We start from the raw sequence: 24563 nt of genomic DNA, 5'->3' as shown, positions 1-24563 counted from the left end.
ATACATACAGACAGACAGACAGAAAGACAGACAGACAGACAGACAGACAGACAGACAAATAGAGACAGACACAGAGAGAGAGACACAGAGACAGACAGACAGATAAAGACAGACAAACAGATAGAATAACAGACAGGCAGGTGGTGGAATGAAAGAATAGATGGATGGATAGATGAACAGACAGACAGATGAATAAACAAATGAATAGATATATCAATAGACAAATAGGTTAAGGGAAGAATAGATGGATGAATAGACAGACAGATGAATAAAGAATAGATGACAAATGAACGAATTGATGAACAGAGAGATGGGCAGATAAATGAATAGAAGAATAATTAATTAAATGAATGAATGCATGAAAAGACTGATGTATAAATGAAAAGATGGATTCTTGAATGTTTGTTCAAATCTGTAATCCTCCAGTAAATATGAGCAGCAGCACTAATGATGTTTGGTGAAATAAAAGCAGAACCGCAGTGACACTGTTGCCAAACCAATCAATGTGATCAAAGAGCAAAGCTTCCACCTCTGCTGGTGCTAAATAAAATCTGGCAAGGGGCTCATATTTTAAAACCTCTCACTTTTAAAATCAAATAACTGATTTTTGGCTGTGCTTTAGATCTATGCGGCAATAAAAAAGTTAAGTTCTCACAAAGGACCCGTCACAAAATAATGACGACACGCCTGCCACAGGCGACTTTCAACCTCTCTCCCCATGCAACATAATCTGAGTGCATGTGGAGAGAATTTATTATTTCTTTATTAGCAATGTGGTGCAGGGATATGGGACGAATCCTGTATGCAGAGGCCCGCTGCAATCATCACCGCCGTGTAAAACTTCAGAGGAGTTAACCATTACAAACACTCCATCCGCCTGTTTCTCTCTCACAGCGGTTTGTGTGGAAACATCAAAAACTACTGACTTTACAAGGACAGATCACTTTAAAATGCCAATTCTGTCATCATTTACTGCTGTTCCAAAATTTGTGTGAACTTGAGAGATGTCAGGCATGATGTCAACATTTAAAGGGACACTCCACTTTATTTGAAAATATTCTCATTTTCCAGCTCCCCTAGAGTTAAACATTTGAGTTTTACGGTTTTAGAATCCATTCAGCTGATCTCCGGGTCTGGCGCTAGCACTTTTAGCATAGCTTAGCATAATCCATTGAATTTGATTAGACCATTAGCATCGTGCTAAAAAATAACCAGAGGGTTTCGATATTTTTTCGTATTTAAAACTTGACTTTTCTGTAGTTACATCGTGTACTAAGAACGACAGAAAATTAAAAGCTGCAATTTCTAGGCAGATATGGCTAGGAACTATACTCTCAAACTGGTGTAATAATCAGTGACTTTGCTGATGTAACATGGCTGCAGCAGGCGTAGTGATATTACGCACTGCCCGAAAATAGTACCCTTGGTTACTTTCAATAGCAGATTTTTACGCCAGAATGAGAGTATAGTTCCTAGAATATCTGAATGTCTTAGTACACGATGTAACTACAGAAGAGTCAAGATTGAAATTGGAAAAATATCAAAACTCTTTGGTTATTTTTTAGCCTGATGCTAATGGTCTAATCAGATTCAATGGATTATGCTAAGCTATGCTATAAGTGCTAGCGCCAGACCCGGAGATCAGCTGAATGGATTCCAAAATGGTGAGAATCAAAATGTTTAACTCTAGGGGAGCTGGAAAATTAGCATATTTTCAAAAAAGTTGAGTGTCCCTTTAAGCTAACATTTAAATTGTAATTTAAATTGACGTTTACTAACAATAACAATTGCTCAGTGTCTGGCTAATGTATTTACTAATGTCAACAAAAACAACCTAATTGTGAGATCTTACCATGTTTATTAGGTACACTACGTCAAATTGCAATATGTGCACAGTAGGGAAGCATCGAAAAGAAAATTCTTGGCCGAAACCAAATTATTTTGCCACTTTTCTTACCATTGCACAAGCTACATCCAGAATGTACTTTTTACTATATATATATTTCACATTTTTTAACAATAACATTTTTTTACATTTCAGTAGTCATTATAGGACCTTAAACATGGTTACTTCTCTGATCACATAGCTATAGATAGACTTGTTAAAACTCTTCCATTTAAATTCGACCACATAATGAATCTTGGCTAAATGAATATTATTCCGATCTTCTATTCCCACGCAAAATGCAAATAACCTTCATTATTGTTCCTTAAAGGATTAGTCCATTTTCTTAAATAAAAATTTAAATAATTTACTCACCACCATGTCATCCAAAATGTTGATGTCTTTCTTTGTTCAGTCATGAAGAAATTATGTTTTTTGAGGAAAACATTTCAGGATTTTTCTCATTTTAATGGACTTTAATGGACCCCAACACTTAACACTTAAATCAACACTTAACAGTTTTTTCAACGAAGTTTCAAAGGACTCTAAACGATCCCAAACGAGGCATAAGGGTCTTATCTAGCGAAACGATTGTCATTCTTGACAAGAAAAATAAAAAATATGCCCTATTCAACCACAACTTCCCTTCTTCCTCCAGCTGTGTGACGAGCCAGCGCGACCTCACGTAATTGCGTAGTGACGTTTTAAAGGTCACGTGTTACCTACATGAAACGCACATTTTTGGACCATTTTAAACAATAAACTGACACAAAGACATTCATTAGTATCAGTTGACATACAACAATGTTGAAACGGTCCTCTTTCTCCACACTTGTAACTAGTTTCACATACATCATCCGTGACCTCTTGACGTGATGACGTTTTGCGTGAGGTCGCGCTGGCGCATCACAGGACCGGACCTAGACGAGAAGTTGTGGTTTAAAAGTGCATATTTTTTATTTTTCGTGTCAGAAATGACAATCGTTTCACTAGATAAGACCCTTATGCCTTTTTGGAATCGTTCAGAGTCTTTTGAAACTCCATTGAAAAAAACTTCACGTGTTGGTGTCCATTAAAGTCCATTAAAATAAGAAAAATCCTGGAATGTTTTCCTCAAAAAACATAATTTCTTCACGACTGAACAAAGAAAGACATTAACATTTTGGATGACATGGTGGTGAGTAAATTATCTGAATTTTTTTAAGAAAATAGACTAATCCTTTAAGAAACTTACAACGATGTTTATAGAGCACTGTATGTTGAGCAATGCAGATGCGCACCTGCGTGCACGGTCAAGGACGATCAAAGGGTGAGAGAGAGAGAGAGAGCGGCAAGATTGACAAGAGATTAAAGAGGGAAAAGGGCTCAACAAAGCGGTCTCACAAAAAGCTTCTTGTTAATAAAGGTTTTATTTCTGGTTTAATATAAGCGCGTTTGTCATTGTAGGACTTTACTGCTTCTAGAAAGTTTTATTACGCACTGCAGTTGCTGTAGTACAAAGTCAAGGTCTCTCGTTCTCTGTGCTTGTAGATTCAGCAGGATTGAACCTGCCGTGCCTTTCTCCTCCGGTGCATGGTATTCAGGATGTCTTGATTTTAAATTATAAAGGGAACATGTTGTGCTGTATGTTTTCACGTCTTTAAAATGCTTTCACCAACATGTTTGCTGCATTTGCGCATCTCTCACTCAGTGCTGGTTGCTATTTGATGGCATCATCAAAAGACCTAATTATTCGGAAAAATGTATTCAGGAATATTTGTTTTTGCTATTTTCGGCCTAAGATTTTCGGTTGCCAAAAATTTGGTGCATCCCTTCTGCACAGTTGATTTTTGTCACACAAAGGATTTGCAAGGTATCAGAAGATTAAATAACATCATAAATGTGAGTCAGATGGACAACTTTAAAAGAATAGCTCTCCCAAAAATGAATTATTATTTTAACAGATTATTTTCTCATCCTCATGTTGTTTTAAATCTGTATACATTTCTTTTTTCTGATGAACATAAAAGAAGATATTATGATTATATCTGATTATCAGCACACAGTAGCTGATTGACTTCCATAGTAGGAAAAACAAATTGGAATTCAATGGTTAACATCAACTGTGTGCTGCATCATTTATCTTCTTTATCATTTATCAAAATACTTCCAGAATATTTGTTATTTTCTACTATGGAAAAATATCTTCTTTTGTGTTTATCAAAATAAAAAAATCATACAGGTTTAAAACAACATAAGGATGAAAAAATAATGACAGACTTTATGGGTGAACCATCTCTTTAACTGTGCATTTTTGTCTGATTTTAAGTGAACTATTCTCTAAAATGATTCATATACAGCAACTAACAAAGCCTTGTCACCCTTCACTGTCAATACTAAATCAAAAAAGCACAGAATCAGAGCACAAATAGCACATCCATTCAAAACCAAACCCTGACCTACAAACACTCGCATTACGCTTGAAAATTGTGTCCCAGGTGTCTCATTTCGGTCATATAGCATCCACAAATATAGGTAATATACTGCCCAAACACAGAGAGCTCGGTCATTAACAGAGAGCGAAAGAGATCGCTTCGTGTTGGCCCTTTCTCTGAGTGATTTGTAACTTACAAGATGTTGCTCTGCCCTTTCTAACCAACACAGGAAGTATGGCAGACTTAAATAAAGGTCATTCCAGCAAACCCATCGATTTGTTTGTTTGCCTTGTGCAATATTACAGGAGAGAAGCTCATTCTAGCAGAGCAAAAGTTGGATTCATTTTTTATGTTGCTTCACTGAAGTTTTAAGACACACTAAAATCAACGACTTCAGTAGAGTGAATGGCTCAAACTGGCTTTTGACATAATGCACAACTTCTTTAATTCTTTCAAAAGCTGATCTTCAGTTTATACAGGTTATACTTTAAATAGAGCAAAGATGAAATTGTTCAAGTTGGCCATCACTTTTGGCCACTACTGTAGCTCTATAGTATGTATATATACACTCACCTAAAGGATTATTAGGAACGCCTGTTCAATTTCTCATGAATGCAATTATCTAATCAACCAATCACATGGCAGTTGCTTCAATGCATTTAGGGGTGTGGTCCTGGTCAAGACAATCTCCTGAACTCCAAACTGAATGTCAGAAAGGTGATTTAAGCAGTTTTGAGCGTGGCATGGTTGTTGATGCCAGACGGGTCGGTCTGAGTTTTTCACAATCTGCTCACTTACTGGGATTTTCACGCACAATCATTTCTAGGGTTTACAAAGAATGATGTGAAAAGGGAAAAACATCCAGTATGCGGCAGTCCTGTGGGCAGAAATGCCTTGTTGATGTAGAGGTCATAGGAGAATGGGCCGACTGATTCAAGCTGATAGAAGAGCAACTTTGACTGAAATAACCACTCGTTACAACCGAGGTATGCAGCAAAGCATTTGTGAAGCCACAACACGCACAATCTTTAGGCGGATGGGCTACAATAGCAGAAAATCCCACCACTCATCTCATCTACAATTTGCACGAGCTCATCAAAATTGGACAGTTAAGGACTGGAAAAATGTTGCCTGGTATGATGAGTCTCGATTTCTGTTGAGACATTCAGATGGTGGAGTCAGAATCTGGCTTAAAGAGAATGAGAACATGGATCCATCATGCCTTATTACCACTGTGCAGGCTGGTGGTGGTGGTGTAATGGTGTGGGGGATGTTTTCTTGGCACACTTTAGGCCCCTTAGTGCCAATTGGGCATCATTTAAATGCCACGGCCTACCTGAGCATTGTTTCTGACCATGTCCATCACTTTATGACCACCATGTACCTATCATGTGATGGCTACTTCCAGCAGGGTAATGCACTATGTCACAAAGCTCAAATTATTTCAAAATGGGTTTCTTGAACATGACAATGAGTTCACTGTACTAAAATGACCCCCACAGTCACCAGATCTCAACCCAATAGAGCATCTTTGGTATGTGGTGGAACGGGAGCTTCGTGCCCTGGCTGTGCATCCCACAAATCTCCATCAACTGCAAGATGCTATCCTATCAATATGGGCCAACATTTCTAAAGAATGCTTTCAGCACCTTGTTGAATCAAAGCCATGTAGAATTAAGGCAGTTCTGAAGGGAAACACAGTATTAGTATGGTGTTCCTAATAATCCTTTAGGTGAGTGTATAAGCCCTTTATTATATCTACTGTATAATGCAACAAATCTGGCATTAGAATAATGCTAACTCAACAATACTATAATAAACATATACATAATAACTATTTTATTGAAAGTTTCGTATTTAACAACTTATAAGCATATTTTTCTCACTTCGTCTATCCGTTCGTTCTGTACAGTGCATTCTGGGATTGCTTTCATTGTGAAGCATACATGCAATATTGCCAATACATTATAAAATGCAAAATACTGCAAGTATGCTTCCTACCTTTCCAAATTGGTCTTAGATTGAGAGTGGCCTACGGTATTATGCCTCAAAATCTTGCCTATGTAGGCAGCTGACTAGCTTTTGAAACCGAGCCAGAGTGTTTGACTGTCATTCCAAGTTCAACAATAGCTGTTAGTTTCAATACTCAGCGGTGCTTTCTGTGGCGGAAAATACAAAACTGAAGTCATGCCGGTGGTATTGAATCAAGTTACGGGCATGTTTTGCATTTCATTGCATTCTCACAACCTTACAATGTCGTTTCAGAGCTCTGATGGGAATTTTGGCACCTTTTGAGTAGATTCTTTGGACAATCTAACACAGAAATCGCACCTTCCCGTCTCTTGAACAGTCATCTGAAAACCATTTCCACACTTTGAAATTAAGAATCTCATGAGCTTATCAGAGCGTGCATTCATTTTAAATGGCGCTCTCTAAATGAATGGACCTGAAACCATCTGTTCTCTGACTAATACGCCATTGTGTGTGAAAATTAAAAAACAAACACAATGCTGACCGTACATTATCTTGCTTATTACATGGCAATATTTGAAATATTTATTGGTGGAAGCAACCCAGACTAGAACATCCGTTAAAAACAAAATCATAGCTAAAGAAATAAGAAAATACGACCCAGGCTATATTAAGCTTGGGGTCATTAAACAAGGATGAAAATGTCTTGTATTTGACATTTGTGTCTACTTTTGTAAGAAAAACTGGTACTGGTCTTGGTGGCCACTTGATGTCCTGTGTCAAATCTGGGTCATTAAGCAAAACCAATGGAAAGTAAGTGGTTTAAATGATTCTAGTTACATGAAACTAACAGAGATATGCAAGAAATGCCCTTTAAAAGAAAACTTTATATTAGGAATATTTTGTTTGCCGATACGGTATCAATTCTCAAAAACACTATCGATAGCAGTCTTGTAGTCTCTAAACTTCAAGTTTGACAAGAAGTACTTGCAATGGTTTGCAAATGGTGGTGAGTTCTTGATGAAAACTTTCCTAAAATCATATCCTTTTCTATTCCCAAAATAAGAAATATCCCAATATATAGCCTCACTTAATGCATTGCAGTGCACCGTATCTCAACACATGTATCCTGATATGTATCGTACTGCCAGAAACGCAGCCCTACTTTATATATTGTGTTGTGCATCTTATTCCAGTAGGATTTAATGGTGTTCCATCGGTTCCCATTCCCAGATAACATCCTACCAGTAGACCCCAACACATTACCAGTAGAGACCCACAAACAGCACTATACTTTCCATTAAAACCAATCCAATTTCTATTATAAAAATCATAATGCAGTAATCCTACCATATGGTTGGCGGATCAGATCCCTCGACTTCCAAAGAGTCCAGTTTGCTGTCCATCTGAAACTCTGTGAAAACCAGTGAGATGGTGTCTCCTGGATCAGCGAGGATAGTCCATGTGCATTCCCCACTGCTCTGGTAGTCCTTCTGAAAGTCTGGACTGGAGATGATCCCGCTGGACCCACGATAAGTCCCACCACAGGTGTCTTCAGCTGTCAAACAAAGAAACAAGCAACATTTTAGTATATTTTCATCTTTTTACAGAAGACGAGTGTATAAGGTGGATTACATTGGCTATACGCATTTCTATCTTGTTGTAAAAGAAATATGTTCTGGAAACAAACTCGAAAATCTCCTTAAACGTGATTTATTTCATGTAGCACATGTAACTGTGTGCACTTTACTGTGTTTTTTTAAGGGAATAATCAAACTTAACCATTTAATTTTATGCTTATTTTTTTAAAGGGGACAATTTAAAAGACATTTTTAAGATTTCAAATAAATCTTTGGTGTCTCCAGAGTACATATGTAAAGTTTTAGCTCAAAATACCCCATAGATAGTTTATTATAACATGTTAAAATTGACACTTTGTAGGTGTAAGCAAGTCCTTTTAAAGTGCCACGGCAGTGCCGTGGTTGGATAGTGTAGATTAACTCTTTCACCGCCATTGACGAGATATCTCGTCAATTAAGAGAAAACGCTTCCTCGCCAATGACGAGATTTTCCGTCTTTTTAAACCCGGAAATATTGCCCTATGGCAAGGGGCTGCATGTCCGTGTCTGTTTTAAAGAGCGCTCTGAATGGGATCTCTATGAAAAGTCCGTCAAAAAAATGGAATTATCTCTACTTTTTGCTGAAAATGTGGTGTTTTTGCAGAAACCTACACATATTCAAAAGCTGATTACAAAAGAACCACTGAAGGTAGGATGAAACGGGTTTTTTTTTTGTTTTTGTTTTAAAGCAGAGGGTCTGTTCTTTCATTTGGTATATTGTATGTTTATATATTTAAAGAAGAACATTTTCTGGAAGGCATTAAACTTTGGTGAAAATCATGAAAAACGCTGGCGCTGGCTGGCAACTTTTTTTAAAAACGCTGGCGGTGAAAGAGTTAAGGGGCGATATTATCCCCTTCTGACATCACAAGGGGAGCCAGATTTTTAGTGACCTATTTCTTCACATGCTTGCAGAGAATAGTTTACCAAAACTAAGTTACTGGTTTGATCTTTTTCACAAATTTTTTGGTTGATAGAAGCACTGGGGACCCAATTATAACACTTAAACATGGAAAAAGTCAGATTTTCATGATATGTCCCCTTTAAATATTTTAATATGTTGAACGTATTTCCAGTAAACCAATGGTTGTTATACAAAAAAGTTTTTTTTTTTTTTAAACATTTACTATGTGTAGTACTATGGTCGTGTTTCATTTACATTTAGCAGATGTTTTTACTTAACTTACAAAAGTAAGGAAACACTACAAAGTGATTTGTCTTACTTTCGATTAAGATATTGACAAAATCTAATTCAAATATTGGACCATCTTAAACTGATATTTTTATAAGTTTGTAAATGTGAAGTAGACATCCTCCCCGACTTAGAGGACAATTTTCCGCCGATAGGTTGCTTAGCAACAGCAGACGCTACAGGAGTGCCCAGGCTCTGAGAAGGAGGAAAGTGGTTCGGTTTAGATGTGAAATGTGAACCGTCCTTTATTTAGCTTATTCATTAAAGCATTGTAGATATTATGACTTGCGAGATTGATTAGAGAGGCTTACACATTTCAAAAGCATTTTTTTTTTTAATTCTCATTTTCTCGGCGCATATCTGGGATTTTGCCGTGGGTGCTCGGCATTTTAGTGGGTGCTCGAGCACCGAAGTACCTATGGGATTGACACCTATGCTTCTTGATAAACATTACATTTGTGAAAGTTATTTATTAAGTGATCTGAATATTGTCGGTCCTAAAAGAAGCATTTAAAGGGCACCTATTACATTGCTAAAAAACAACAAAACTCATCTTTTTGAAAAGTGCTGTGTCCCTGATTGGCCAGCTTATCTGTACGTTGTGATTGGCCTGAATACCTCTGACATCAGCCGGAAACGTGACACTCCTACCATGTTTGAAAGATTCGGTCACAATGGAATGCTAACAGGAGTTAACTTACAGGCTGTGAGTCCGAAGCGGGATAAATTATGATAATGTCGGTCTTGTCTACATCACCAATCCCAGGAAGTAAACTGTTGCCTACAATCTGTGTGTTTGTTGTAGTCCAAGATAAGAGATTTACGATGGAGACGATAACTCGCGTCTTCGTTTACTTTGGGGTTTGTACCTTTTGACTACCGTTAACATGTACTCATACACACCAAAGGAAATGTAAAAATGTGAATCAGACAATAGGTGCTCTTTAATATTTCAGACATTGTCTTGTTTCTACTGATATTTTTCTCTGGACTCTTATTTTGAAGGTTTATCCTATTTTCCCGTTTCGTATTGTTCTGGCTTATGTCTTGTTATTTTGATGAGTCTCTTGTGTATTTACACGCTCTTTTTGTGTTGTGTCTTCTGTCAGATCTTGTTTGTATTTTTGTATCATAGGATGCTCCGTTCTGTTCCTGGTTTGCTTGGCTTCTCGTTTCATGTCATCTTGTTTATTTTGTCGATCAGTTCTGCTTGCCTTTTTGAGTATCATTTTATATAACACGTGAAATAAAGTAAAATATACAGTACTGCTCATCCAGCCAAGTGCCTCACACAAAACTCTGAGTATCCTTACTAAAAATGATTTTTACTATCCTGGTACACTTTGGCAAACGCAGTGCTTATTTTTCCCTGAACACCCTCATTATAGCAACCAGGCACCTTGTAAACATGACTTTGTTTTTACTGACTTTATATATTATGGCATTTTCCAGCCAAGAATCTCCCACTAGAGCAAAAGATGTGCCAGATAAGTAAGAGAGCCGTCCTTTCAGTGTTTCTTCCTCGTCCTACTTTATCACCGCATGACAGACAATTTGATTAAACCATCAAAGACACGAAATGTAATGTTAAAAATATGACCAGAACAGTAGCATGGACCGTGTGTTAAGTCTCTTGAAGATTTGGGTCTATTTTGCACACAATACCTTATCGCCTGCAGGAATGGTAGTTTTGCAAAATCGAGGTCATTTTCATGTTCAGCTGGATGAATAACTTAACTTACTCTTATTTTGCCTCATTTGCTATGTTAGCAAACTGTTACGTTATGACCACTGTACATACATTAACCACCTTAAACAGCTTTTCATTGACACGTTGACCTTTAAAGTGCTCAATGAGAGTTAAAGCACCAGTCTGTGTTAAACTGCTTGTTTTATGAAAATAAAAATGACTCAACAGGAATTCGAGCAATTGAAGCTCAACAGTCGTGAGCTTAACAATCATTCTGCTACACTGCAAAAAGAACTTCCTTAATCAGTATTTATGTCTTGTTTCCCGTGAAGAATAATTGAAACATCCTTAAAACAAAATACTTAAGAAGCACAATTACATTAAGTCTTGTTTTCAGAGAAACCAATCTCAAATTCATTAGGGGTTACACTCAAAACAGGAACAAAATACAATGCAATAAAATAAGTAATCTCATTTCAGCTAATAGCCTTTAATTAATCCAGTTTACTTTGTCTCGTAATGCACAAATTTTGTTCAATTTTTATGAATGCACAACTTAACTGACTTTTTAATCAAACTATTGCAAAAAGACAATGTTACCATTAACCAATGTTTATCGAGGTTTATGTATCACAGCTACCAATAATAGTGTAGATACCCGTCTATTATAGACAGATATATAAACAATATCCACTTCAACAAATAGTATTGAAATATTTGCCTGCAAACGTAATTTTTAGCAAGTGTTACAACTAACCCCCTGCCTGTTACAATTAACCCCACCTATGGGGTAAGTTGTAACGTTTGCACTTCTGTCATGTTTGGTGTAATTGTCCAAGAAGGGTAAGTAATAGAAACAAACGTTAAATGTTCATTTGTGGCAGATATGTGTGTGTTGCTTGTGTCCCGCTCTCCTACTCACCTTGCCTACTGCTTTTCGCCTACTATATAGTATGGAAGTAGGTGGTTTCGGACACAGCCCATGACTATGAAACTACCAGACAAGACTTCCAAATAAAAGACATGAACATGGAACTTTAAAATAAAAGACATGGACAAAGAGCTAAGATAAGATAAAAAACATGACCGAACCCTTACAGATATTTAGATCTTTTTCCCAGTAAACAAGACTAAAATCATGAATAAAAATACGTTTAGTATCTTCTTCTAGACTTTGCCACTGAATGACACCAACATCCTCCATCTGCTCTCTCCATAAAGAATGTCAGCAAACTCAAATGCACAAAATGATTCAAAGGCATAAAGCATTTCTAACTGTCTGAGAAGCGTAGGCTGTTCGGCTTTTTACAGAGTCCCTGGCTCTCGCTGAGACAGGTGAGATTTCTCAAGACACCCATTTCATTGATATCTGTCAAGTGCTATGGACATTTTATGCTTACTACCCCAAAAAACAAAACAAAAAAGTTTGCAACACATTTATTGTCAAGAGTTGTGGAGTGCAAAAGTTGTCATACAACATTATGACTTATTATGAGCACCACACGGTAAGGGTTTATGCTCTTGTGTTTCTGCAGACAAAGCAAAAAATGAAGTATTTTACTTCAGGTTTCTCAGGCCAATTGTTGGTTGCGTTCAGAAGAAGAGATTTGATTGGTTTAATTAATATTGTACAGGTTTTGTAAGCATTTCTCTCTCGAAAACAAGAATTACAATAAATGAGAGCTTAATTAGGCAGCTAGGGTCTTGAAACAGAAACAGTGTCAGATAATTAATTGAATTAGCAACACGCAGGATAACACGAGTTTGTCTCATCCAAACACTTGCCTTTACTTAATGAGCTTTGCAATGTCAGGATTTGTACACACTGAAAATGTGACGACATGCAACAACTGCACTTGATTTTCACGGTATGGCATCAAACGTGAGGCTTGCACTAATGCAACAAAATAAACATTAAAGGATGTAAATGATGCTTTACTTAGAATTTTTTATACTCTTGTTACCACAGAGAATGATGGGGTGTTCTGCTTTCAGAGCTTCAGCCAACCAACTAACTAACCAATCAACCAACCAACCAACCAACCAATCAAATCAACCAACCAACCAACCAAAATGTATTTATACAGTGCATTTAACGATGTTGCATTGTTTCAAAGTAGCTCCAGCATCAATAGTTGTCATTTCAGTGTCTAGGTTAAGTATAGACCCAATATAGTCCGGCTATGAGTAATCCACTTCTAGTCAAAATCAACTTGAATTTTTGCCAAAATAACTTGAGACGCACAATCATGTAAGCAAAGTCAACATGATTATAAGGTATTTGGCTTCATTTATTTGTTTATTTTTGCGCTATGGTTAGACGTTTAATAAAATCCAATATAATGTTCTCAGGTTGTCACACCACAGAAAAATTTGTTATTAACCACCCAGACAAATTTGAATGATTAAAAAAAAGTCAAGTAAACAAATTATCAAAATCTTGGGAAAATTAGGCAGCATTCTCTTCTCTCAAGCAGTGGGGGTGTGTCCGCTGTCAGCGCTAAAACCACGCCCACTTGCTATCCAGACCTGTCGTCTCTCTAAACTTATAACCCTATAACCAGAATAGATGTTCGCGATTGTTTTAGAGGTGTGGCCATGATCGGTGGCTCCAGTGTGTCATTGAGTCCCTGTTTTAGCTCCGCCCAAATAACCCTGAACACAGAAATTAGGAAAAGTTATCTCGTCAATTAAGAGAAAACATTTGCATAAAAAAAGTGTTCCCGATGAATTTATATGTAATACCACGACATCCACTAGATGGCGCCCTTAGCCAATTTATAAAAAACTGAAGCAAAAACGTTATTTACTCATTTTAAACTCTGTGTATGTTTTGATAATCATTCTGAATCTGATCTCTAACAAAATCCCTTCACAAAAGTGCATTTATTATAGCTTTTTGCAAAAAAAAATCTTTTTAAAGAAAAATACCCATATTTAAGTTCATAAGCAGAGAAAAAATATAGATAGGATGAAACTTTTTTCCTGTTTTGTTTGTTTGTTTGAAAGCAGAGGGTCTGTTCTTTCATTTTATATATTTGTATGTTTATATATTTATAGAAGAAACTTCTCCTGGAAGGCATTTTGTGAAACATTTGTTAAAACCACCATAAAAAGTTGGGGGGCAACTTTTCAAAAATTGGCTGGCGGGAATGAGTTAATGGTATAACTCCACAATTCGGTATTACATATTTTACAGTCTCTGTAACATGTTTCAACAATATATTAATAACATTTATAAAATAATTGTTGGAAATGAAATTTCACTGACGGACCAAATGTTGCCTTTCTTTAGCATCAACGTCTCAGCTGTGTTTGGATGGCTATTAGACTTATTTTAAAATGCAAAAAAAATTACATGAAAAAGTAATAGAAACGAGGGAAATTATTTATGAAATAATAAACTATATACTATATTCTAAACATTAATGGCAAAAAAGGTGTAAGTTTGGATGCAAAAGAAAGCTTATGGTGAAAGTTTAAAATTTTATACTGGTTTTATGAACCGTCAGATCCTATTGTGCAACAAATCACTGTTACCGATTGCATGAAGCTGCTGTTATAGAGAATGAATAACAGAACTAGAAGTTTACACAGAAAGTAATAACTTGATCTGATATGATCGCCTAGCAAAACATATGATTGCCTGAATTGTAAATTGCACTAAACATATCATTTAAAATGATTATGTAGAAATACAGATCTCTTCAGGAACCATCCGAAAGAGCAGAATATTCACCAATAAAAAGCCTCAGCTTTATATATCTATTAATGTCTGCTGGCAATTTATGTTCCCAAAGCTGAAAATTGCCTTATATGTCTGCAATTCTGGCCTAAAAAGCTATTTTGGGCAAACTCATGCTTCATCACAGGACAGCTCATGCGAGGAGGATATAAAGAATGAGTTTTAGCCTCGCGAGGGTCCAGATCTGCACCACGCAGATGTTTAAGTTACAGGTATAACGTAATACTGAAACGCACAGATAAGCAATGCACTTGCACCACAACAGAGAGATTTTTCAATGAGATATATTTTTGGGTGAGACAATAAGAAACAGGTAAAAAGTAAGTAAAGTTTGGATTTCATATTGACTTTCTGCTTGATTTACTTTTCGTTTATTCCCAAGATATTTGTGCATTTTTTTTAAATATCCTCTTTCACTCTAAATTATATTATATTACAAAATTACAATGGGTCCTGAATGTCGTTTGACGCTGACTTCAAACAAAAAGGCAATTCTCAGTAAGCAATTATGACTCCGGTGTTTAAATCCCTGTCGTATGAATAACGCCTGCCATTTTCCATCCAACTCTCAATTATGCAAACCTAATCCACGCTGAATACACTGGCAGGTAATTATCATTATTATTACCAAACCGCAGAGTTCAGGCACAAGGTTCAACATGCAAGAACAATGAAGTATAATGAATGTGCCACGGCTCAGGCTGTGAGAATCAAACTACGGCTAAATCAAACACCTGTGTCATGCTTACACCGTCAACCACAATGAAATCAATAATAACAATATACGAGATTCTCTGTCAGCGGATGCTTTATCATCCCTAAATAAGGGACCTTGTAACTGCAGGGGACAAATAACTTTGGCGGATATGGTCACTGGGCAGTTTCTGATGCACGATTCAATTGAAAACACTATAGCCGGAAAACAGCATCTGTGTGATGAAAGTTCAACGTCTGAGTAACACGTTTCAATGTAGTCCTGTCCGAATGTTTATATTGATGGTATGGGCACCGATGCCGTATTGACTTGTGTAAAACTAAAGCATTGAGAGACCCCTGAGAGCCTTTCTGAGAATCAAGAAACCAGTTGATGCAAGTTGATATTGCCTATAATTATGTTTTAATTGTGAATGTTAAGCGTACAATTTAGCTTGCACGTATTTTGTATGCTAATGAAGAACAGCTAGCAAGTTTGCCAGGAAAAACTTCTCATTAATCTGCGTTTCAAAGGCAACAGGCCTGTGGGACAAATTTTTTTTTTATAATTTTCTGCAGCTTCCCAAAAATAAGTAAGGGGTAATGCACAGTGCGATCCGGACCCCGATGTTAGGCAAAGGGAGCTTTGTATCACTATGAAGGGATTTATTTGCAATAACAACTGGCTGGCTGTATATTATCCTGCTTATTACATGGATACATGTTACATGAATAAATATATGGACATGAAATATTGATTTTGTATATGTGACCCTGAACCACAAAACCAGTCATAAGTCGCATGGGTTTATTTGTAGCAATAGCCAACAATACATTGTATGAGTTAAATGTATCTTTTTCATGTCAAAAATCATTAAAATATTATGTAAATTTTTTTTAGTAAAAATGTCCTACCATAAATATATATAAAAAATATTTATAATAGTAATACAGTATATGTTGTTAATGACATTAGTAATAACTTTAAAGGCAATTTTCTCAATAACTTTTATTTTGCACCCTCAAATATTGTTATATTATAAATATTGTTAACAAACCTATCCTAACAAACCATCAGTTGAAAGGTTATTTATTTATTTCAAATGATTTATAAATCTCATTTAATTAAAGGCATATTAATATTCAATTTATTTGTATGAAACTGCTTATTGGGGCTGCACAATTATGACAAAAATCATATTTGACGATTATTCACTTTGATATTGAAATTGCGGTTATTATTATTGATGATTATATATATATATACTATGCGCAATACATTTTGTAGAAAGTTACGCTTAATTAAATATATTTTTGAATTTGATAATATATTTAGTTTTAACATATATTTCAAAATGTATTTCAGAGAAAAAAAATACGATTCTGGTTTTACAACCAACATGGCAAAAAAAAAAAATTCTGGCCAAAATGTAAAAGTTTGTATACAATTTAAGTATAAAATGTGTAAGTATGTATAAAATATAAAATAAGTATATTTTTGCAGTTAAAAATATGTTTAGTTTTAATATTTTTAAACCTGTTATGTTTACAAGTTTGTAACACAAAAAGTTTTTTTTCCAATGCTACGCGAATAAAAATGCTTTAAAATATATTTCAAAATATACGAAAAATTGCCACAAATATATTGGTGAAAAACACATTTTTGTAAACATATTAAAAAATATACTTCAGTACATATCAGTTCAGTTCAGGCCATTTTTTACTTATTTATATCTATATTTATAAGTATATTTGAAAATATATTTTTGGCTTTTGAAAAATCTACGTATTTTAATTTTTAACGTTTTTTAAAAAATTAATATCATTGATCATTACTGTGTGTTATAAGTTTGTAAATAGACTTTAAATAGACAAAAATAAATGATTTTTTCTGACTTGTTTTATTTAGAAAAAAAAAAAAATTTTTAATGGTGTTACTGATTTTTACCCCAGTCCTCCAGGTGTTTTAACTCCATTCACTTAAATGAAATCTGGTGCTTTCTAACCTAATGCGCCCCGTAACTCACTGTTCAAATCTCCCCTTCTGCAATCCACGAAAAGCAGAGATTGGCTGACAGAAAGCAAGAAATTATTTTAATACACCATATATTGTAAAAAAAAATTTATAAATGAACTGTGCTTTCTAGAATGTTTCGGCAATAAGACATCTGGTTTTATAGGGTTAATTTACCTTAATAATTTATTAATTTATCTTTAACCTTAAGGTATCATGATATCAAGTAGTATCACACTATTTTATTTATTTTTTGGTCCCTTTTGCATTCAAATCAAGTCTGGCGAAGTCATTTTTCCCAGCAAACTGACTTACGACCTTAATGTTATTTAATATCCTGAGAAGTTTTTAGATTTACGCGCTGCTTCTGCGTGACTTTTAAAGCAGGCACTATGACTGGCAGCCTGTGAGTCCTAAGGAACCTTTGAAATGATAATGTTCTCGCCAAGATACGTTTTTATGTTTTTATGCCGAATTTCAACATTCATGGTTGGAACACCGCTCTGAGACAAACAGCAACTGTGTGAAAATCTGTTTGATGTAGTCAATGCCGGTATTAACCGCTAAATGAGCAAGGAGGTGAGGAGAGATAAGATAAGCTTGCTTTGCCGACGCTAAACTGTCACAGCGAGGCAAACATCTTGACATGTTCTGCAGGGTTCTGCTCGTTGGAAAAAGGCTGTGTGAAAATTTGATGGGGCCATTCAAATCTCCTCCTGCAGATACACTGGGACTCTTTTCTGGGAAGTTCATGCAGACAGACAACACAGTTTTTGGAAACACGTGTCAGAATCTGCTTGCACGACAAGAACTCAAAGATTTTAAAGAGCACTTGCTCCTCTATATGGCTCCTTCCATCTGGATTTTGCGATATCTGTCACACGGGAGTGTGGTGAGGAGTGCAGAAGAAAATGATGCAAGAATATGGTGAAGCGTCATGGTATCTCACCACGGTTTTGTTTTCACCATGGCCGATCTAACCAATGGTGCTGTAATCCTCTATGTTCACCTTTACAGTTGTTTTTTCATTTGAAAGACATGAAATACACAAGAGCGAGAAATAAGCATTTCCCGAAATGTAAGCAGTCGACAAGTTAGTAATCTCCTAGCATTTTGGTTCGCCGAGAGCCGCATTTGTCACAGGTTTTTCACCCAGCTGGCATAAACACACACAAGCCATCCACAGCATAAGAGCCCACTCTCATTCAAGCAGAATTTCTCCCTGTGCGTTGCAATATGGTTTGCTTTAACAACATCCAGAGGGGACGGCGAGTAGGGGCAAACCTCCAGGCTCAGATATGCCCATCAAAGAGGATAAATTTCCCTTGCCTGAAGATATAAAAAAACATGTGCTAAAAGGCACGAGGTCTGAATTCCCTATGATAAAGATTCGTCTGGTTGGTTTGACCGGTTTGGCTGCAGCGCAAGGCTACTGAGTTTTACTGAATGCAATTTAGAGATTAGGCTGGCGCTAGTTTTCCCCTCTTATAAATCATCCAGAATCACTTGTGGCAAATTTTCATGTCTTCAATTTGATAAAACGTTCATTAAGCATCTGAGAAGACTCTTTGAGGTTGTTAGCATGCTAATCATGTTAGTAGAGCGACGGTCAAAAACCATCGACACACTAATCACACTAAACCAGGATTATAAAAATCACATATGCACGCAATATAAATGATTGCCATGCTGCAAAATAAACAATGCTTACATAAGCCTAAGGTGGGTCATTGGTTGGCCAGCCTGGCAAAGCTGGTGTTTACCTAGTCGACCAGCTGGTCTCCCAGTCTGAGCAGCTGACGTGTGCCTAAAACCAGAATAGCAGATCAACCTAACCAGCTGGCCCAGACTGGGGTACCTAAGGCTGTGATAAGCCCATATTTTTACAGCAGGGTTGATCTACTTTATATTTATAATAAAGGAAATTATTGGCTTGCCCAATAATTCATATTTTCTCAATTTATTTACTTTCATCCCAGATGTATATGACTTAATGCTTTGGCTGAACACAAACAAATAATTTTATATTAAATTGCCATCATGTTATATTTGTATACAATATATGGGCTCAAAATGGTAAAGCGCCAAAAAAGCAAAGCAAAAATGCAAAATCATTAAAGTAATCCAAATGACTTCAGTGGGTTTATGTTTTCTCAAGTGAAACAATGTGTGTGAGAGAAAATGTATCACTTGCTAAATAATTAGAGATGTTGATCCCCATATACTGTAAGACAGACAGACAGACAGAAACAGGCAAACAGAAAGACAGACAGAGCAACAGACATAATAACAGAGAAAAGGAGACAAACAGGCAGACAGACAGACAAAAAGACAGAGACAGACAGACAGACAGACAGACAGAGACAGAGACAGACAGACAGAGCGACAGATATAGAAACAGAGACAAGCAGGCAGACAGACAGACAGACAGACAGACAGACAGACAGACAGACAGACAGACAGAGAGAGACATATACACAAACAAAGACAGACAGACAGATCGTCAGACAGGCAGACAGACAGAGCAACAGAATAGAAACAGAGACAGGCAGACAGACAGGCAGACAGACAGAGATAGAACGACAGACAGACAGACAGACAGAAACAGAAATACAGAGCGACAGACAGACAGGCAAACAGAAAGACAGACAGAGACAGGCAGACAGACAGAGCGACAGATATAGAAACAGAGACAGGAAGACAGACCGAGACAGACAGACAGACACAGACAGGCAGACAGAGACAGACAGAGAGAAACAGAAAGACAGAGTGACAGCGCAACAGACAGACAGAGACAGACAGGCAGACAGACAGACAAACAGAGACAGACAGACATACAAATATAGAAACAGAGACAGGCAGACAGACAGGCAGGCAGGCAGGCAAGCAGAGACAGACAGACAGACAGAGACAGACATATAGACAAACAAAGACAGACAGACAGACAGACAGACCGTCAGACAGACAGAAACAGAAAGAAAGAGCGACAGACAGGCAAACAGAAAGACAGACAGAAACAGGCAGACAGACAGACAGAGCAAAAGATATAGAAACAGAGACAGGTAGACAGACAGGCAGACAGAGACAGACAGACAGGCAGGCAGGCAGGCAGACAGACAGAAACAGAAAGACAGAGCGACAGCGCAACAGACAGACAGACAGACAGACAGAGACAGACAGGCAGGCAGGCAGACAGACAGACAAACAGAGACAGACAGACATACAAATATAGAAACAGAGACAGGCAGACAGACAGACAGGCAGGCAGGCAGAGACAGACAGACAGACATAGACAGACATATAGACAAACAAAGACAGACAGACAGACAGACCGTCAGACAGACAGAAACAGAAAGAAAGAGCGACAGACAGACAGACAGACAGGCAAACAGAAAGACAGACAGACAAAGACAGGCAGACAGACGGAAACAAACAGGCAGACAGACAGACAGACGGACGGATAGACATAGACAAACATACAATTGGACAGACAGATAGAGATATATAGGGCTGGGTACTGCGACCACTATCATAGGGTTTCGATCAGATTCAATTCAATATAGATTAGTAATCAATATTTCATTAATTTCATTAAATGTAAAGGATTATTCCACTTTCATAAAAAAATTCTAATTATTTACTCACCCCCATTTCATCCAAGATGTTTATCTTTTTCTTGGTTCAGTCGAGAAGAACTTAAGTTTTTTTGAGGAAAACATTCCAGGATTTTTCTCCATATGAACTTTAGTGGACCTCAACTGCTGCTCTAGAAAGCTAAAGCGCAGTAACTACGCATTTGGTCAAAATTGAGTTAAGGGTTGAAATGGGCCTTTTAAGATCTGTTGTGTCTTGTGACAAAGTCTCCTGGTTCAATGTTGTCCCATTTCGGAGAAACGTGTGTGCCAAAATTGCAGTAACATGTTTGACTGGCTGGTGTAAAAATCTTTAAGGGCATTTTTCTCAGATTCAGTGTTTGCGTAAGTACTGCACTTAGCCTTTGTAGGGCAGAACAGTTAACAGTTTCAATGCAAAAAAGTCCTCTTTCTCCTCACTTGAGAGGTAGTTTCGCATAAATCATGCTTGACCTTTTAACGTGTTTACCTAATCCGTAAGGTATTGCCATGCGACCCACTGGGAAAACTCTCGGTGCTCCACATGACCAGTTCGCTACTGCGTCCGCATAACCTCTTTACGTAGAAAAAAATCTTACCACCCTACATAAAAAATTGCCCGGCCCCTCTGGCATTTGCCAGAATTGCCAGATGGTCAATCCGACCATGTCCTTCAGACAGCGGTGGACCACGTCTCTTTCTTTATCTAATTTCTTTCTTTCTCTCATTTGCGCCACACGACCGAAATGAGAGAAAGGAGGAGACGTGGTCCACTGTCGCTGTCTGAAGGACATGGGCGGATTGACCATCTGGCAATCCTCACGGTGAGAAGCGCGTCCGCGCTATTCTCCGAGATGCACTTGAGGGCCTTTTGTGCAGCGGGATTTTTTTTGGGACGTCCTAGTTAAGGCGGTAGGGTTCCCCAGCTTAGGCGGGCCGCCCGAACTGCAAAGTGCAGCGGGAAACCCTGTAATGGTCTGACTAGTTGCTTAACTGAACTCTTGAACCAAAAACCTTGTCGAAAATAACAAATGTTTTGGTTTCCTAGGTAATCTACGTGTTGTTTATTTTGCTTGTTATATAAATAAACTACTTTTAAAGGACTTTGTTATTTATTCTTAACGGGGTTTACCGGAAGTTACATGTTGACCACAAAAGCCGCTTGTTTATTATGTTACTGTTGAAACTGTCTATAAGGGAAAAACCTGGAATGTTTGTTTTCCTCAAAGAAAACTTCTTCTAGACTCAAGAAAAAAAGACATAAACATCTTGAATGGCTTGGCTATATTACTGAAATAAACACTGATACATACACATTAATACAAATTTATTGTTGATAGGCCCACACAATTATTGTTTAATTACTTTTTACTTCTACTCAGAGTAAAAAACACTGGAAAAAAAACATAAATATGTGCATACATTGGCCACCAGGGATTTCACAAATCGAAATTGTTTCATTAAATTGAAGAAAAAGTCAAATCAATATTTTTTACCCAGCTCTAGAAAGACAGATATACAAACTACAGTTAAAATACCAAATGTCTGCACTAAGTAGTACATTTATTCACTTGATTAACATGACCTTTACTGCACCATGCTGTTAACAACATTCAGCTCCTCACCATGTTTAACTCTTAAAATGTGTGAAGAATGTTAAACGTGCATCTCACAGCTTTCTGTTGGTTGGCAACGTGTGACGGCTACATAAGGACTCAACACTGCGTAGGCCAGAAGATGTCTTAACTTTAATAATCTCTGTACATTTCTAAAACCCAAATGACCCATTAAGAAAAGCCATGGTGCTTTTAATGGCCAGTACATCGCTGACCATAATTAAAATAAATGCAGGCTCTAATTCAAAACCTAGCAAGCTTGTTGTCTATCGCCTACATCAGCCGCTACCGTCCATGGCCGTATCCCTAATTGGATTGGCATTTTGTGACTCATTTCCAATGCTCTGCATAGGCAGAAACCTAAAACGCAATGCATGATGGGATTGCGTTCTCTGTGAAGTATACAAGCAACACTGCTTTAAAATCTGGCCTTAACAAAGTATCTTTGAAGCCAATGTAATTACAGCGCACTCTTCTTCTACTAAAAGAGCATTTGCATCACAAGCCTACTTATCATGCATTACAATGCAGCTCACCAGGATTTGAAACAGAGCTAATGCGTTCCCTGTGATCAAATGAAACAGTTGATGGTTCTTGTAAATGCAAACCCATTTAAAAAATCGTAATAAATAGGTCACAAGTTCGATTTCTGTTTATTCAGCCAAATCGTCAGTGACTGAAACAAAAGGAAAGGCAATAATACATCAAACACTTCTTAATGAGTGTTTGTTTTGATTGGCATGCTCCGATTCCCGCATATTGGCTATAAAGCACAACATATAAACTCTAGTTATTTTCATGTTGTGTGTATATTAAGCATAATTTTATTTTCATTTAAAAAATGCAAACCATAATACCTTGGTAAACATCAAACAGCAGATGCATACCTGGTATTAAGATGCGTTTTGAACGATCGTATCAAGTGGATGAAAGAGACACATTTTGGTTCACACCTGGTATTTAAATGTATCTCTTTTGTCCACTTTTGACCGCTTTCGTCCTGATTACTTCAAGGAGATGGATTTTGGTCAAGTACTTAAAACATGAGCGGGAGATATGATGAGTAAATTGACGTGCATTAATATAATGTGCGAGCAATGTTGTTAGTCTTTTGTGGCAGCTTGAACACATTCAACCACATGAGCGTCTACCCTACAAAAGCAATCCGGTCGAATGCGTTTTCTGCTACCTCTGAATGTGGTCGAAAGTGGACGAGCTCAAAACAATTCAATTTTCATTACATTCAAAAAACATGAACCAACTGAACTGGTAATGAGTTAAAATAGTCAATTCTTGAGGTCATAAAATCATGGATAAGCTTCTCTGCATCTCATGCAGACAGACAGCATATAGCGTATTGTTGAGATATTTCTAAGATGGAAGAATGCTGTGTGGCAGACGTTTGAGATATGACTAACAAAAGATATATTACTGTTGAACATCACATCTAAGTTATTCAGCATGGAAGGGTGGCACAACAGTGCAACTGTCTATGAACAAAATATTTAAAAAAAAATTACCATAGTTTGGAGCTATTTGGTTCAGTAGTAAGTATCATCTGCATAGCAATGAAAACTGATGTTTTGTTTCCTGATAATATCTCCTAGAGGTAACATATAACGAGAAATGGATAGGGCCTAGAACTGATCCCTGCGGTACACCGCATTTACGTCTGCATTAATCATTGCTCACTTTTGATACGATCGACCAAACCGCATCTTAATAACAGGTGTAAACAGAGCCTCGTACAAGATCCTTGTACTAATAATTAAAGCAACACCAAAATGAACAACTGGATTTCAGATACACTGAGGAATTTCGCAGCGGGAATGCTGTGGTTCTGGATTGATTGTGTTATGTGAAAAAAACTAATGCAAAATACAGCACGAATTTAAAACAGGCACTGCAGAATAATTCATAAATCACCATATTAATGCAATCCCAAAAAGCAAGAAAAACTTAAAAACAAAGCTCATTTGAAATTCAATAAAACAGAATAAAACAACACAGGCACATATCAAAGCCACATTCGCAACACATAAAAGAGCACATATCAAAAGAGTGCAGAAACACTGCACTAGTATCGTTTATAACTAGTAGGTTCCTCATGTAC

At 37.0% G+C, this 24563-nt stretch overlaps 1 protein-coding gene across 4 annotated transcripts in view; it reads right to left on the bottom strand.

Annotated features, from left to right (window-relative positions):
• csmd3a (CUB and Sushi multiple domains 3a) overlaps positions 1-24563 on the bottom strand; it is a 398763-nt gene that overhangs the window by 285969 nt on the left and 88231 nt on the right. For all 4 annotated transcript variants that reach the window (XM_065298900.1, XM_065298902.1, XM_065298901.1 and 1 more), the window contains exon 5: positions 7621-7828. In XM_065298900.1, the coding sequence (XP_065154972.1) occupies positions 7621-7828 (208 nt within the window). The remainder of the gene's footprint in view (positions 1-7620; positions 7829-24563) is intronic.

The sequence above is a fragment of the Paramisgurnus dabryanus genome, chromosome 13 (genome assembly GCF_030506205.2).
Source record: "Paramisgurnus dabryanus chromosome 13, PD_genome_1.1, whole genome shotgun sequence".
NCBI lineage: Eukaryota > Metazoa > Chordata > Actinopteri > Cypriniformes > Cobitidae > Paramisgurnus > Paramisgurnus dabryanus.
Note: the sequence above shows the minus strand (reverse complement) of the source record. Positions and strands in the feature narration are given on the sequence as shown.